Below are 17,934 nucleotides of genomic sequence, written 5' to 3'. Positions count from 1 at the left end.
AAAATAGGCTAAATACTCTTGTTTAAAATCAGTCTATTTTGTATTAAGGTATGAATAAAGCACATCAACCACTTCATGCCCATGTTGTTTGTAAACACAACGTTTCTAAACTGCTAAAACCTTTGATTTAGGTAGAATTTACTCACAAAAACAAGGAAGACCAGTGACTGGGACTATTAAAACTTGGAACTGAAGTTATTGCTATAAGTCTGATATAACTTTGCTGGAGAAATACCACCCGAGATATTGACAGTTGGCGTTGATAAATTAAATTTTTATTTATCTTCATTATTTTCCATTATTATTGAAACTGCTAAGCGCATTTCCTAGCATGTAGAATATTGAAAATTTTCTAGGAGAATTGTGTTGAGCACCGGAAGGTAAATATTAAGCAGCTTCCAGCACTGCGAAAGAATCATCTTTCAAAGCGAATTTTTCGTGTTTCTTGAACCCGGTGAACGCTATAAAAATTGGTCATGTAAGGATCAACTTAGATTAGTTCTTCATGCATGTAAGGTGTAATTGTCCAAGAAGAAAATATATAGCCTAGAAGAACAGCTCATGAAAGAAAGAATGATGCATTTTATTATTCATTCAACGAATGTACGAATATTTCTGGTTCTATATTGATTATCCTAAGCACAGTGACTGTATTCTCGAGGCCATCACAAATAGAACTACGGAAACTTTTTGATGTGAGAGAGTGTTTATTCCTGTACTCCGTTCCGTAGCCTAATGTGGATCCTGTACATAACACTGCCAGTTTCCATTGGATCCAAAACTTAATGTCTGTTCATTATTTTTTCCCATTTTTTTTCGTTCACAATCTTCAGTAGATTTGTTAAATGTTCTATTGGCATTTAATTAGCAAGGGACTGGAAGGTGAAGTATATTCTTCAATATTAAGAGCCATAGTACTAAAGGAAGAGCAAAGAGTTGAAGGAAGAATGTTAAGAAAAGCGTGGAAAGAGCCATACCAGCAAGCTTAAAGTTTTGCGGCGGCTTAATCCTTTGTCTGCTACCGCAGGAGTCAGGATCTTTTGGCATTAGAAATGCGAATCACCTGAGTCTGCGGTATGTCCGGACGAGCGTAAAGTAACTTTGTATTTCATGCTGTCGGAACCGATCTTCAACTCCTTGCTCTCACTTGTGTGCTATGGCTCTTAATATTGAAAAATATACTTCACCTTCCAGTCCCTTGCCAATTAAATGCAGTTACAACAGTCTGTTCATTATTTTGCTTTTTTTAATATTTGGATGCTGTACTGTATTGGTAATACAACTAAAAGGCTAAAAATTGGCTTGTATCAAAATTGAAGGGATATTTTCTTCTTTTCGTCTACAGAAAAATAGAAAAAAGCTCTACACTTGTAAGGGTTAAATATCTCGCATGGTATTTTTCATTTTGGAGTCCTTCACTAGAGTTATGCAAAGGTATGGTATAGCAAAGCGTATTTTTTTTCTAACCCGAAAAAACAAACGTAAGGTTGAAATCTCTGTAATAAAGATTGCGATTATTTATATATTTTTGTGAATTATGCCTATCGTCCATTATGCCTAACGTACATTTTGCCAATCGTCCATTATGCCTAACGTATTTATGCCAAACGTCGCGCACCCCCAGGAACCGTTGCTCCGGATCTCTCCTGCGGTCTGATACGGAGGCACAGTGAGACCAATCCAAAAAGGTGGAACAAAATCTATTTGAGGCCTTAGATGTCATTTTAGAGTCAGCATTTCTTCGTAGCATATGCAACTTTTTAAATAGAATATTTTTTGGTTGGACTAAAGTAGAATACCCGAGCAAAAAAAAATTTCAAACATTTTTTTAGAGGGTCGATGTCTTCGACAAAGTTGTAGAATATTATGTTTTGAATAACTGCTTCTAACATACCACAGACATCAGACCACATTTTTTAGGCAAAATTGTTGTTTTTTATAATTATGACCTAAAAATCAGTTTTTCGACTTTTCCATGCTGAAAACCTTAATTAATTAATTAAATATGTTCTACAAACTTGCAGGTATCACTAAAATACAACTTTTTGTTTAAGGAACTATTAACGTAAAATCAATATTTTGACTTCTAAAACTATTTTTCATATAAATTTGATCTATTTTCATCAAAGATTTCTGTTTTTTGTGCACTTTTGTGCAGCCAAACTTTGGCTATTCCGATACTCTATTATTCCTAGAATAAATTTTATATTACATAGAAACAGGATATAGTTGGACGCATTGTTTGGTCGACTATTCATGTACGACGGTTTATAACGTAAAATGTGTTTATATTATTTTTAATTTATATACATTATTAGCTATTATTATTACACGCATCTTCCAGCATGTATAACACATTGAGTTGATAAATTACTGTTAAAATATGGAAGAGCGAAAATTTTTTTTTAGGTTGAACTGCCGAAGGGCAACGATTTCGGCTCAAAAATAAATGTACAGTATGTATGTAGTATTTTATAAAGTTTTTTTTACAAAATTGTTCCAAATACAATATTTGACAACTTTGCTGAAGTCCTCAACCATCTAAAAAATAGAAATGATAGAATTATATTGTGAATATTTTTCCAAATACACCTAGGTTCTATAATATCAAAGGCCTAAAATAGGCATTGTTCTACTTTTATGAACTTGTAGAACTATCCTTATTGGTAAAACTAAAGTAGAAATTCCGAACTAAAAAAATCAAATTTTGTTTGAATGTTTGAGGTCTTCAGCAAAGTTGTTGTTGGAACAATTTTGTTCTAAATACCATATACATACTGTAGATTTATTTTTTGAGTCGAAATCGTTGTCCTCTGTCAGTTTAACCTCATTTTTTTCTTTTCCATATTGTACCCGTAATTGATCAACTTAACATATTCTACATGCTGGTAGGTGCGTGTAAAATATAATATGTTGGTAATAGTTAATAATGTATATAAATTAAAAATAATATACACACATTTTACGTTATAAACCGAATAGCCAAAGTTTGGCTGCACAAAAGTGCACAAAAAACCAAAAATCTTTGATGACAATAGATCAAATTTATACGAAAAATAGTTTTATAAGTCATTGATTTTACGTTATTAGTTCCTTAAACAAAAAGTTGTATTTTAGTGATACCTGCAAGTTTGTAGAACATATTTAATTATTTAAGGTTTTCAGCATGGAAAAGTCGAAAAACTGATTTTAGGTCATTATTATAAAAAACAACAATTTTGCCTCAAAAATGTGGCCTGATGTCTGTGATATGTTAGAAGAAGTTATTCAAAACATAATATTCTACAACTTTGTTGAAGACATCGACACTAAAAAATTTTTTTGAATATTTTTTTTGCTCGGGTACTCTACTTTAGTCCAACCATAAAATATTCTATTTAAAAAGTTGGCTCTAAAATGACAGCTAAGGCCTCACATAGGTTTTGTCCCACCGTTTTTGGATTGGTCTCACTGTGGGCGGCTGGCACGGCGAATGATACAGCATTCTGCGGTCAAGCTGCCAGAGTGCCGTTGGTTGGGTGGGGGCAATCTGATTGGTAATTCCTATCTGCGAACTTTTTTTGCTCGTTTCGCACAGTCGTGTCGCCCCGCGTCGAACGCAAAACCCCATTACGGCTGATGGCGGAACAATGGAATTCGGAGAAGAGACAATTGATTGCCATGATTTTTCTATTTTCGATTTTTGTTTTTGTTTCCAGCGTAGAGACGGTGATTAGCTTGAGTGATGGATTGGAGATGAGATCATCAATTCGTGGAGAGCCTCGGTGTCTGGCTGTGCGTTGCAACTTGAATTGATTGTTAGAGAAAAGTTAGGTTAGCTTTTGACAGTCTAGTCGCGACATGTGCGTAAGCTGCTGTATTCAAACAAATGAACTCTTTTGACGTAGGACTACGTCTTTGTTTTCGATATGGTGGTGCACTTTGCGAATTCAAGAAAAATTGTATGTAACGAGAAGAGGTTAGGTTTCAAACGCTTACAATTCAGCCACCTTCTTTCTGCTAGAAGCTGCAAAATCTTAGAATAAATCTAAACAACAAATTCATTGTATGTAGAAAATGTCCTTTGAAGTATTTCTGAGCGATATGCGCGAAAACATTTTCGAAATTTAAATGCCATATTTGAGTTAAATCGAACATTTCAATAACAAATTGCTTTTTTTCGAAAAGATTTTTTCAAAATTGCGAAATATTGTGAAACAATTTTAAACTCGCTTAAGTTTGTTGTTGCTTGTTGTATAAGTTTGAACCTTTCTTGAACAAACCTAAATTATATCAATTAATTTACTCACCATTGCGATCAGTTTTTCCCATTGGATACTATCGAAAAAAAAAATAAAACTAAATTGAATGAATAAAATAAAAAAAAACTATATAAAATGTATTGTTACGGAATGTCTGTGTAGCGGCTAGAATATTTGACGGGTATCATCTAGATAAGATTGAAGCAGTGATGATAGGGGCTGTCAAAAAGCAGGGAAGAGAAAAGGGCAATTATAAAAGTGAACAAGCCACGATAGCACGGGTTCTATCTCGTTCCGAAATTATCTACTCCTTAACCCACGTTCTGCTCGGGGAGGAATTTCGCGTTTTTCGTGGAACCGACAAATCGACTGTGGAGATAACAGTACTTACCTTACCGTTCAGGCTAGAGCCTTGTTGTCTCTTACTGTATGCAGAAGCCGTCTCCACTCCACTCGGCCCATTGCTGCTTGTCGCCAGCCTCGCAGTCTTCGAAGGGTCCGCAGGTCGTCCTCTATCTGGTCGATCCACCGTGCTCGCTGTACGCCTCGTCTTCTTGTTCCTGTAGGGTCGCCCTCAAGAACCATCTTCACCGGGTCGTTGTCCGACATTATTACGACGTGTCCAGCCCACCGCAAACATCCTATTTTTGCGGTATGCGCGATGGATGGCTCTTCCACCAGCTGATGCAACTCATGGTTCATTCGCCTGCGGCACTTGCCGTCTTCCATCTACACGCCACCATAGATGGTAAGCAACATCTTTCGTTCGAAAACTCTAAGGGTGCGTTGGTCCTCCACGAGCATAGTCCAGGTCTCGTGACTGTAGTGGACCACCGGTCTAATAAGCGTCTTGTAGATAATCAACATGGTGCGGCGGCGAATTTTGTTCGACCGGAGTCCAAAGTAGGCACGATTTCGCGCCAAGATCCGTCTCTGAATTTCTCTGCTGGTATCGTTGTCCGCGGTTACCAGTGCGCCCAAATACACGAATTCGTCGAATCTCGATTTCGTCACCGTCAATCCGAACTCGGGATGGGAGGTCCACATTATCGTCTCTAGAACCTCTTCCTCTCATATATTTTGTCTTCGAAACGTTGATGGCAAGTCCAATCCTGCTGGCTTCAGCCTTCTGTCTGATGTACATTTCCGACATCGCCTCAAAGCTCCGTGCCATTATGTCAACGTCGTCGGCGACGCTGGACGGACTTCCTGAAGATCGTGTCACTCGTGTCTATCCCCGCTCTCCTTATTACACCTTCTAACGCAACGTTGAACAGCAGGCACGATAGACCATCACTTTGCCGTAGCCCTCTTCGAGATTCAAAGGGATTCGAGAGTGTCGCTTTGACTAATCGTGTTAGCTTATCACGTTGGGCTCGTTGTATTCGCGGCACTTCCGGAGAACCTGCCGAATCGCGAATATTTGGTCCGTGGTGGCGCGGGAACCCATGAATCCTGCTTGGTAGTGCCTCACGAACTCCCTTGCAAATGGTGACAATCGGCGGCAAAGAATTTGGGAGAGGACCTTGTAGTCGGCGCTAAGTAGTGTGATCGCGCAGTAGTTGCAGCAATCCAACTTGTCACTCTTTTTTGTAGATTGGGCAAACGACACCCTCCATCCACTCCTCCGGAAGAGTCTCCTCCTCCCAATTTTTGGCGATTACTCAATGCAGCGCTTTAGCCAGTGTTTTACCACCGTATTTTAATAACTCGCTGGGTAGTTGATCTACATCGGCAGCTTTGTTGTTTTTCATCCGACCGATCTCCTCTTTGACTTCTTGGAGATCAGTGGCCGGCTGCCTATCGTCCTCTGTGCGTGCTCCAAGATCCGTTGTTATACCGCCTTCGTCCTCTGCTGCTTCACCGTTGAGGCTCTGCTTCCACCTCTCAATCACCTCACACTCTTTCGTAAGCAGGTTGCCGTCTAAGTCTCTGCACATATCGGCTTCCGGAACATAGCCTTTGCGCGAACTCTTCAGCTTCTCGTAGAACTTCCGTTCCGCTCCACATTCTGTCTCGTTCCATGCTGCAGCATCCTCGCCCGTGCTGCATTCTTCTCCTCTATTAACTGCTTACATTCGTCATCGAACCAGTCGTTTCCTCGATTCGGAATCGCTGTACCTAGTGCCGCTTTAGCAGTACTTCCTATGGCGGAACGGATCTTCCTCTAGCCATCTTCAAGAGTAGCTGCGCCCAGCTGTTCTTCCGTGCGTAATGCTGCTTCCAGATGCTGTGCGTAGTCGTGGGCAACCCCGGCGTCCCGAAGTTGCGCGATGTTGGGCCTTGGCGTCCGACTACGACGAGTGTTGTACGCCGTCGAGAGTTTTGAGCGCATGCATACTGCAACTAGGTAATGGTCCGAATCTATATTCGCACTGCAGTAGGTACGAGGCTGCGAAGTTCACGCATCGTTGGTCATTCGATACGGTATGCAAGCTGTTTGGCCCGATTACCTGTCTTAACATTACCTCCCGTCCTACCTGAGCGTTCATATCACCGATGACGATTTTCACGTTTCGCTGCGAACAGCCGTCGTACACCTCCTCCAGCTTCGCATAGAACGCTTCCTTCTCGTCGTCGGGTCTCACATCGTGTAGGCAGGGTACGTTGATGATGCTCTAGTTGAAGAAACGGGTTTTGATCCTCAACTGACACATCATTGCGTTGATCAGAGTCCATCCAATCACGCGTTGACGCATCCTACTAGGCACTACAAAGCCGGTTCCCAGCTTGTTGGTGGTGCCAGCCGCTTTTCCATACCTTTTGTCCCGTCAAGCAAAGTTCCTGCAGTGCTACGACTTCAAAATTACCTGGTTGGAGTTCGTCGTAGATTATCCTGTCGAAAGCTGGAAAGCAGAGTGACCTGCAGATCCATGTTCCGAGTTTCTAATCGTAGTCCTTATTTCGTCGCGTAGGTCTTTGCCGATAGTGCCGATTCGTATTTTCTTCTGCATTGTTCGTAACGGTTAGTTTTCCAGGGTGGCTTGTTGGGCCTTCCCCAACCACCTGTCTCGCCGGAGGTCCATCGTATTAGCTCTGTTTAGAGTCCCACGCTGACACGATGACGATACATTAGCCGCTCCTAACGTGGAGAACAGACGCTGTTTTGAGCCGCCCCTAACATGGGAACAGACGCTCGGATGGATTCACCCTCCGAAAAGAGAAGCCCCCCTTCCCTGTCAGCATACGACCATGGTCCCACCGGGGTTGGTTACCCGATCTTTCCTATGGTTACTCGTACCCCAGCTGGCACCGCGGGGAGGCAGGGATAGGCGTTACTGGACAAGAGGCTAAGGACCACTGTGGCGAAGCACAGGGTCAAAATTACGCAGTGCCCAGTCATTTACCAACCAATAACAGTGGGATAACAGTGCCTGTGCCATAAACTGTAACAGTATAATAAAAATAAAATAAATAAAATATATCAGAATAAATAAGGAAAATCTTATGAATCAAGCAGAATTAGGTATAATAAATTAAACAAATTAAACGAAAAAAATATTAAAAAAGAAATTACTAAGGTAAATAAAATATTTGAAATAATATAATAAAAATAAATGAAATAAAAAAGTCAAGCGCGACTTGTAGAAAACTGAACAAAAAATAAAATTAAAAAGATCATTAAAATAAATAAAACCAAGAAAAAAGTAGAAATGAAATGAATATGAAATAGTTTGCAGGAAAAAAAATTCGGGAGATACAAATAACAAATAAATTAATTACAATAAAATATAAATAAAAAATAAAAATATGAAATGGAGTTAATAAACAAACCAGACAAAATAAACAAAATCATTAAAATAAATAGGAATAGAATTTAAAAGAAAATCAAATAAATAGAAAAAATAAAAAAGAACAAAACAAAAACAATTAAATCAAACAAAATATTTAAATAAAATATAATGAAGTGAATGAAATATACAATAATATAAATGAAATAAAGAAATTGATAAAATGACAGAAATTGTAGAAAACTGAACGAAAAATTAAAAAAATTAACGGAATCAGTAATAAATGGAATAAACACAAAAAACAAGGAAATTATTTATAGCTTTAGTTATAAATAAAAGAAATGAAATGAATATAAATTGAGTTGAAAATTTAATTTCATGAGATATACAGAATTAAAAAAATAGTTACAACAGATGAAAACTAAATCTGTAAAATAGGTTAGAAACCAAACAAAATAAACAACATAATTAAAGTAAATTAAATAAATAAAGTAAACAAAATTAATGAAACAAATAAGGTAAATTAAATATTCTGGTAGCAGTTGAAAACCGAAAAATTGAACTTGCGCCTTTCGTTTTTTCCCCTATTTGCAGAGTGGGCAACTAATGCGCATCTTGTGTAGATGTTAGAGAATCAACTTGCGCATCATTTACACCAGTTGCGCTTTAGTTCCGCGCGATGAAAATAGAAGAAAAATCGAAAGGCGCAAGTTCACTATTTCGATTTTCAACTGCAACCAGAATAAATAACTGAAATAAGTAAATCAACAAATAAAATAAATAAAATACAATAAAAAAAATAAATAAAATTGATAGAAAAACAACATGAACAAAGTAAATAAAGCAGCTATAATCTACACAAGATGCGCATTAGTTGCCCACTCTGCAAATAGGGGAAAAAACGAAAGGCGCAAGTTCAATTTTTCGGTTTTCAACTGCTACCAGAATATTAATTGAAACAAATGAAATAAATAAAATGGATTATAAATAAAATACAATTAATAAATTATATAAAATAAGTACAATCACTATAATAAAATAAAAGAAACCAAACAATTGGCAACACTTTTCTAACTTTCAATGACGTCTTCTTGATAGGATGCCTGCAAAAAACATTTATGTAACTAGAAGAAGACTCTTGTGGAATTCATAACTTCTCTGAACGCACTGATTTGCATTATTTGGGATAAAACAAAAATTTAATAAATAATTTGCTTCTTTCAAAAGGATTTTTTCAAAATTGCTTTTTTTGCTGTTTTCTATTTTTACTTTCTCTTCTTTGAATTGTAATTTTCTCTATATTTTGCATAAAATTTTCGTTTATTGTCCGAATTTGGCATCAAAATGCAAGTAGCACGAAAAATATTGAAATTTACTGGTGTTTAAACCTGTCTAGAGCAACTGAAATTATAGAAATTCTGTGTGAAGAGAAAACGTTTGCAACTACATTTGAATTTCCTTTGAAACAAGAACAAGGCAATCGTGCGTCTTCGGAGGTAATCAAATTGTTTATCTGACAGCAAGCCATTTACAGCGACCCGAGCACTGAGGTTGGCTAAGAACATTTTCTACAACAACTGACAGCATCGCAATCGTCCGTTACGAGTTGTGATCGGAGGCTGCAGTTATTTCGGGCTTAGGATGACAATGGCTCACTTTCTATTTATCCAATATTTTTTCTCAAAACAATCCGTTCAATGTATGCTGTCGTAATTTTAATAATGTAACTGACAAATATGATTTTAGCATTACTAAGACTACCTTTAAACATAGAATTAATATTAATTAAGGAACTGTCTGTACGAGTAACTCGAAGACCAGTAAGGGGTCATCCATAAATGATGTAGCATTATATGGAGGAGGGGGGAATTTTGTATTTTGTGATGATGTGTGACGACAGGGGGGTAGGGGGTCATGTCATGCTACGTAGCTTTTTTAAAGGGGAATAGAATAGAATTTTTAAAAAATTTACGGGGAAAAGGGGGGGGGGCAGAGTTACCGTCAAGCTACGTAATTACCAGGGGGTATTTAGAGGTTTGTGACGAAATGCTACGATGGGGGAGGGGGGTGTTAAAAATCACTCAAGAAATGCTACGTCATTTATGGATCATCCCTAAATAAATATTTATACGACCTGGACAAAGAATCGTCTTGCCTTAATTGCCTTAAGTGACCCACACAGCCGCCGGTGGATGCAATTAGAAACAGTGCGACAAATGTGGGAATTAGTGAGATATTCGGGCGGGGAAGAAACTAAAAAGTGCATTATTTTCTACGTTTTAAGTTCAAATCAAAGAACCTTTGCACTACTTCTATATACATTCCTCTTCAATTAGGTACCGAACACACCTGTACCGCTACTAGTTTTGGATGACTTCAACTCTGTATTCACGAAGACAACAGATCTACACGAATCACAATTTCGGGCGACAATTTCAGTATGACCATTCTGAGCACGTGCAAAATGACACAGATCCTAATCATCGCGATATACTCGACATCGCTACAGTCAGATAACATGCGGAATGGTAACGACCATCATCTGCCTATCATGCAATTGCTAACGGTTCAATACCCTAATAAACAATCAATGTCTCGTAACGAAACTTTGTTTGGAAGATAAAATCGAATTTACACAAGAAGATCCCTTGTAGAAAGAGTTTTGGCAGACCGTGAATCAATCTTAGACTACACGAGTTACCGGTACCAACACCCACGAACGAACTTGCAGCACATAATGGAGCAAAGAAAGCTTAGACTTGTATGCGGAGAAGGCTTCCGCGAGTAACGATTTTCTGCTGGTCGAAATGGCTGATTAAGTGGCGCTGAAAACAAAATATACGCGAATGAAGAAAAGTAAAAACTATAATTATTGGTGCCAGTTCGTTGACAGGTTAACAGTAGAAATATCGATAGCCAATGAACGACGTATGCACACCCGAAACAGTATTAACTAAAGTGTGTTATATTCAAATCGTATGATATTCTAGTGTGCGTCGCATTGCCTCACGATATTGCCAACAAGTCGTCGTTTTTTTTTTGGAGGATATAATCTCTACTTGCTCTCTTGTCACGCAATAACAATGACCCAGGTTTGACTGGGTATCTACTGGACTCTGCAAAAAAGCACAAGTGGGCCATTGTCACCCTTAAATCCGGAATAACAATAGCCACCGATCACAATTCGTATCGGACGATTGAAATGCTATCCTGTATTTGGAAGTTTTTTTTTCTAAAAACTGTTCTTGTCCAACTTCAGTAATCGGGTCGCTGTAAATGGCTTGCCATTAGATACAAAATTTGGTTTCCGCAAAGGACACACGTTTGCTTCGTTTTGTTTTCAACAGAAATTCAATTATTAGGGGTGCTTTTGACTCAATTTCTATTGATATATTTTTCAAAGTTAACTGCATTAGCATGATCTTTCGCCGATTTTTCTCTGTTCCATCATTATTATTAAAGAGAGCTGTACCAACACCTTATCGAAAGAAATGAAACACGAGTTCAGGTTTCAAATTACCTTCAAAAGAAAGCTAGGATTAGCTGTGCGGTAATTTTACACCCGGCCGGGTCCTGGTCGATGTTTTGATATCTCGTAGAAGTCGTGATGTTTTCCCCGAACCCACGCAACCAACCTTTGCCATTTTGGTATCAGTAGCTAAAACAAAGAAAAACACTCGTCTCTGCATCTGGAATTACTTCATTTTTCCTCGTTCCGATCGACCACCGGCTCTCTTGGCTGATTGATGGTCCAGCCCTAGGATGCCTACGCTTTTGAAGTGAAGTGAGCAAACCTGTCGTCGTCCCACTGAGGATGATAAAAGCTGGAATCGTGTGAATCCCAGTCTCACTGGTGCTTTGACTATTCGTACATAATAATCAAAGTGACGCTTGGAGCGTATTGCTGAGAGGGGTTTTAATTTGTAACCTACAGAAGCTGGCCGGACCGTCACCGTAACGTACACTCGGTGACGTCAATCCAGCAGACGGTGACGGTGAGTATGTGCGTGCAGGCTAGCGTTTCGGTGAACTGTGAGTCGGGGAAGCCTGATTTTACTTTGTGATGTCTTGATTAGGCTTCTCGAAGAAGAGAAGTTTTCTTGCGTGAAATAATAAAAACAAATCATCGTTACAAAAACTTTCGTCGGAATAACACTTCAGCGAACAAAACATCTCACAATTGTGTCCATTTTGTTCTTTAGCTCGGTTAACATTGTTCGGCATATTTATTCAATTCAAGAAGGATAGCTACGCAAAAAGGAATATTTTAATTAGTCAAAAACGCGCTAGGGTCGCCATTTAGCTAGAGTCGTAATTTAAAGAGGAAATTCAACGCACATTTTATCGAAGTAACTGTTGTCATATTAGCCTCATTTCGATAGTTTAGTGATGCAAGGTCGTTTGTGTTTTAAATTAATGGTGCATTAATCCCCCGACTGACTTTCAACAAATTTAGTAATATTCTTCCTTCTCGCTTTGATATATTTTCAGCGTTCGAAGTGTGATGCACAAATACTTGGAAAAGGAGAACGAGGTGAACTTCGACAAAATCTTCAACCAAGTGCTAGGTGAGTAGACAACCGTTCGGGTTATTGAATATTTTGAACTATTCCTGATACCAACTACCTTAATGATAATTTCAACGGTAACAGGAATATACTGGCATCGTCACGTAGAAGGAGCCGAAAAACTGATCACTTCGTTCTTACGTAGTACTATTTGCGAATCCCTTAAATTGCGTATTGATCAATGCTTAGTATTTTGTTAAGGTAAATTTCCCAAATAACGTTAACCGTGTGGAAATTGCGCCAATGTCTACATAATATCGAAATTCATATTGAAATACCTTATTTGAAAGGCAATCTGTGCGTAAGGATAGCGAAGTGAACTATTTGATTTATTGGAATAACATAAGGGTTTATGCATTAAGTCGGAGTCCCAAGGGTTGCAGGTTCGAATCCTGCCTCTGGGGTGATTTTTTCACATAATTGCTGTCGTTTAACTCACCATTTCGATCTGTTTTCCCCGTTGTATACCACCAAAAAGCGTTAAATAATTTCATGTTCGTGTACAGTAAGTTCGTCGAAACAGTACGGTTTTGCTTCTGTCAACTCGTTGGTATTGGCATACAAAATAAGCAAATATTCGTTTCATGGTTCAGTAAAGAATTGTTCTCTCATTTTCAACAATATAAAAGGATTGAATGATAATGAGGAACACGATATCAATCTGACCAACAAACCCTCCCAAAGGGCACGTATATAATTAATAATTGTGTGCAATAAAAGTCAATAGCGTTGGCGCATTTTTTTTTTTGCTACAATTTCAAAACCGGCCTTGTACCTCAATCGCGATTTAACAATCAGGATGCCACAAATTGAATTAAATGTTTCTCATGGTCGTTAAATGACGTTACGAAAAAAACTTATTTTTTACTTCTCCTGTCTCGAACGGTCCTGCTAAAATGCCGTCCGATTAAACAACACAGTCAGAGCGGATTGGTCTCCTGAATTCAGTAGACAGCGACGATGATTGCTATTCTTTCCGTTTTTAGAAGCAACGTTGTCGTCGGTGTGAACCAAAGCGATAAAGTGGGGATTATTTTCCGGGCCATGAATTTTATGGAAAGTGGGTTAAATTTTCCAGCCTTGGTTGGATATGGTTAGATCGGAAAGTTCGCCAAGTGTCTCATAAACTGTTCGACTTTTGAGATAGTTATCGAGAATTTCCGAAAAGTTTGCCAGTTTATTTGTGACATTTTAACTTATATTCCCCTTAAGGTATGAGCAGAATGTAAAACTTCTGGTAATGCACATAGGCGGCTCAAGTCAGTGTTTAAACAGAAAGGGACGGAGGGAGAGCTTTATTCTATCAGAACATATCTAAAATTTTGAAGTAAAAACCGGGTCCGTTGGTCCGGAAGCTAGACTTGTCCGATTTGGTTCAAATTTGGAACAGGTACTCCTGGTGGAACTAGGGGGCGAATCGATGAGGGTAATTTTGTTTTTGTCACAAATAGATAGTTTTGGAATTGGGTTGTTGAGTAGATTACGAAAATCGATGTCTGATTCCTTTTTGAAATGGTAGGTAACGACATCCGGTGCAGTGAAATTTTCTAAAAAACTCGCAATATCGAAATTTTTGGAACTGGGATGATGAGTAGATGACGGCAATCGATGTTTGCTATTATTTTTAAATTTAAAATTACGACTTCTAATTAAACATAATTCTTTTACCTCTAATAATCCGGTTCTTTTCGAAGGGAATGTGTGCGAAAACTCGAGGAAAATAGATGACTAACGCCATTTTATAATACAAGCTAGCGATTTACTGTTGAGTATTATTCTCTATAGCTTTGACAATATGAACCGTTTTGAACTGGCGATGACTATGTTTGATTCTATTGAGGAAACCAAGTTGGCAACTTTTAATAACCGAAAGGTGTCATTTTGGGGTTAGAAACCGACTTCCTCTTAAAAGCATCCGCTGTCACTGGCGTAGCCCTTGCACTGATGGTGCGTTAACTACATCACCATCATCATCATCATCACTATTAAGATTTTTAGTAATGTCTAGCGGAATAACAGATCTAAATATTAATTAGTATAACGAAAGCATCTACGCGAGCTTGCCCCAGAGCAGGATAGCTTTTCTCGTTTAACTTATTCATATTTTGATCTGATATTCAGTTGTATAATAATAAAAATCTGTATTCAACGGAAACCCATTATCTGGCTAACTAAAACAAAGTTTACAGATGAAGAATATCTGATTAATAAAATATGCTCCTCAGTGGAGAAAAATTTTAGGAAAAAACTGTGTTTTCTCCATGAAGAATAAGAATAAGATAAGGGCAAAGAACCTATAACAAAATTAGTTATGGAATTTGCGTTTCGACTTCGTCTCATCAGAATCCGACACAAACTTAGTGACAGCAGTAAGTCAGCTCAGGATTGACGAGCTCCAAAAACGAAAACTCGTCTTGCGTTTCTGAAGAAATCCCCAGTCCTGTGTGATCTCCCGCAAGAAAAGAAGCTCATATTAAGTTGAAAAGAACCAATGAAATCGAAACGTTCAGTTTGGCTTAGCAAGCCAATGCAAGACGCGCTATGCCATACTTTCTTCTTAGTGGAGAAATTTTTTGGTTAACAACTGTTTCCGCCACAAAGGATTTTTTTTAAATCCACATTTGCGCGTTCGGGGCATTTCATTAGCTCTCTTCAGCTTAAAATGAGTTCTTTTTTTTGCGGGACATCACGCAGGACTAGGGGTTTGCTCAGAAACACACGTCGTTTTTGAATCTAGCGGCAATCCGGCGCTAACTTAATCCCGACGCTAAGTTAGTGTTGAATTCTGCTGAGACGAAATCGAAACGCAAATTCCATAACTAATTTGATAAATAAAATTAACCAATATTTCATTAAGACATTTAGCTTCTAATCCTGAAATGTATCAATATCAAGGTTTCTCCTCTCTCTCTCTCTCTCTCGCTCTCAAAACTAAAACTCCGAGAGAAAGAACACATTGCTTCGTGAAAATATACACATGTAGAAAGAGTAGCGCATGTTAAAAAGAAGGAAATGTCCGTAGTATGTTTGGGCTAATACAGCAATTCCTTGAAAAAAGTTATACAGTGTGCTTGGTTCATGATTAAGAACCTCTCAAGGGGTGATTGACTATCATATTTGGAGAAAAAATCGTCCTACACATACCATCAAATCTCAACCGTTACAGAGTTATTGAACTTTTTGTGCAAAAAACTTATTCATCTTAAAATACCTCTAACTCAAAAAGTATACTTTGTACTTTAAATCTTTTAGTGCCATTGGAAAAGTGAGAAAATTTTTTATTGAATAGTGTTCTCATATCTTTCAGTTAATTAGTTTTAACTACCTTTTAGCTGTAAAGTAGGTAAAAGTTGATGTTTTTGATGAGGTTTTTGTTAATTTTCTCAAAATAATGAATTATGATTATAGCAATGTCTATTCTCCAAAAGTTGAATTTTAGGACGATTCACAATTTGTTCTTCAACATCATATTCCTATCTCTTCTCGTTTCTGTGCAATTTCATTACTAAACTTTCCCTGTAATCGACTTGCGAGTGCTTAAAAGACTCTAATCTTAAAAATCTGCTTTATGTAGTTATTTCCAAGACTTCATTGGAAAGCTGAGAAAATTTCCTTTCGATGTATGTATAAATATCTTTTAGTTAAGTGTGCTAAATGACTTTTTACTGGTAAAATAACTCAAAACTAGCGCTTTTTTTTAGTTTTGTAATTATTCTAATTATTAATCAAATAAATTTGTCGTTACTACTGTTTGTTTGGTGCCTCTTAACACTCTCTACAACTTGTTATTTGACACTTTATCCCTATCGCTTTTCATTTCGCTGCAATTTAATAGTTAACACAACATGACCTCACCACAAATTTAGTGGGTTCGAAATCATTGTTTTTGCATATGAAACGAGGTGATAAAAATGATTTTGCTTTGAAACTAAAAGAGATAATTGAATGGCGTCATAGAAAAGTTGTAGAACTTCCTGATATGCATTTATTCCATAATAGCAATGGAAATGTTTATTATGTAAATGTAAAAAATAAACATTTTAAGAAAATAACGAAAATGCTAATAATAACATTAACTTTAAACTAATTAACTTCTTACAGAATACTAAATTCACTTAACTGAAATGTATTAATACATTTTTCTCTGCAAAATTTTCCTGGCTTTGGAGAAAAAATAAGAAAAGTAACAATAAGTGCCTTACTTTTTCAATAAGAGCTAGTATTAGTGAAAATGAGATAAAAATATCCAAGTTCAATAACCCAAATAAATGAAAACAAGAAAAGATAAGTGTATTATGTCAAAGAATAAATTATGCAACTCTTCAAGCCCAATAATCTAAATTAATAAAATTGTGATGTTAACTATTGAAATTTTCGCGAAATGAACGAAAATCGATCAAAATTGTGAAATTTTAAATAAATTACTGTTAAAAGGTTACTTAACCTCATTAACTGAACCATGTGAGGACATTATTCAATGGGAAATTTTCTTACCAATCTAATGGATCTAGAAGATTTTAAATACAAAGTATACTTTTTGAGTTAGAGCTATTTTAAGACAACTAAGTTTTTAACACAAAAAGTTCAATAACTTAGTAACGGTTGAGATTTGATGGTATGTGTAGAACGATTTTCTTCTTCAAATATGACAGTCAATCATCCCTCGGGAGGTTCTTAACCATGAACCAAACACCCTGTATGATCTCTCAAAATTTCGTAATTTTTGGTAGCATTGTTATTTATAGCAAAAACTTAGAAGCAATTTTTTCCAATGGGCTTTCCACTTTAGACTGGTGCAAAAAATCGTGATATTTCGAAAGTTGAAAATGCATAACCTCAAGGATTTTTTCAGAAATATTAGCGTTTCTCATAAAATGGTTGTTCTTCTTGGTTTTGAGAGGGAAAACATTCAATAACTCTTTTCATTTATATTTTCAATCAAAAGATCATTTGATTCTGTATAACATTTTAAAAAATTAGGACTATTCGACCAGCTGTTTCGAGGATACATTTTTTTTAAATAGAAACTCATTGCACCGAAATATATGAGCAATAAATACAGTGCATGAAAACGATGAAGATGAATATTTTTTGCACAATGAAATAAAATAAATAAAATGAAATATTATTCGGTGCCCGTTAGACCTCGTACACGCACCTGCTATTGCGCGCGAAGACTTTATTTTGTTTGTTACCGCATCTTGGGTGATTGCTTACTTCTCCTTTTTTCTCACACAGAAAGGTTATGCAACCGGTCGGAACCTAAACGTTTTAACCGAGACCCGCAGAGCCGAATCTCTTGTACCTTCACGACTCAGCTCGTCGAGATCGGAAAAAGTCTGTATGTGTGTGTGTGTATGTGTGCGTGTATGTATGTATGTATGTGTGCATGTA

The 17,934-nt window shown here is 37.2% G+C and overlaps 1 protein-coding gene across 2 annotated transcripts in view; it reads left to right on the top strand.

Moving 5' to 3' along the window:
• Nucleotides 1-17,934, top strand: part of LOC131689976 (G protein-coupled receptor kinase 1) — a 421,810-nt gene that overhangs the window by 150,786 nt on the left and 253,090 nt on the right. For both annotated transcript variants that reach the window (XM_058975399.1, XM_058975398.1), the window contains exon 2: nt 12,464-12,540. In XM_058975399.1, the coding sequence (XP_058831382.1) occupies nt 12,477-12,540 (64 nt within the window). In that variant the 5' untranslated portion in view covers nt 12,464-12,476. The remainder of the gene's footprint in view (nt 1-12,463; nt 12,541-17,934) is intronic.

This window comes from Topomyia yanbarensis, chromosome 3 (genome assembly GCF_030247195.1).
Source record: "Topomyia yanbarensis strain Yona2022 chromosome 3, ASM3024719v1, whole genome shotgun sequence".
NCBI classification, from domain to species: Eukaryota; Metazoa; Arthropoda; class Insecta; order Diptera; family Culicidae; genus Topomyia; species Topomyia yanbarensis.
Note: the sequence above shows the minus strand (reverse complement) of the source record. Positions and strands in the feature narration are given on the sequence as shown.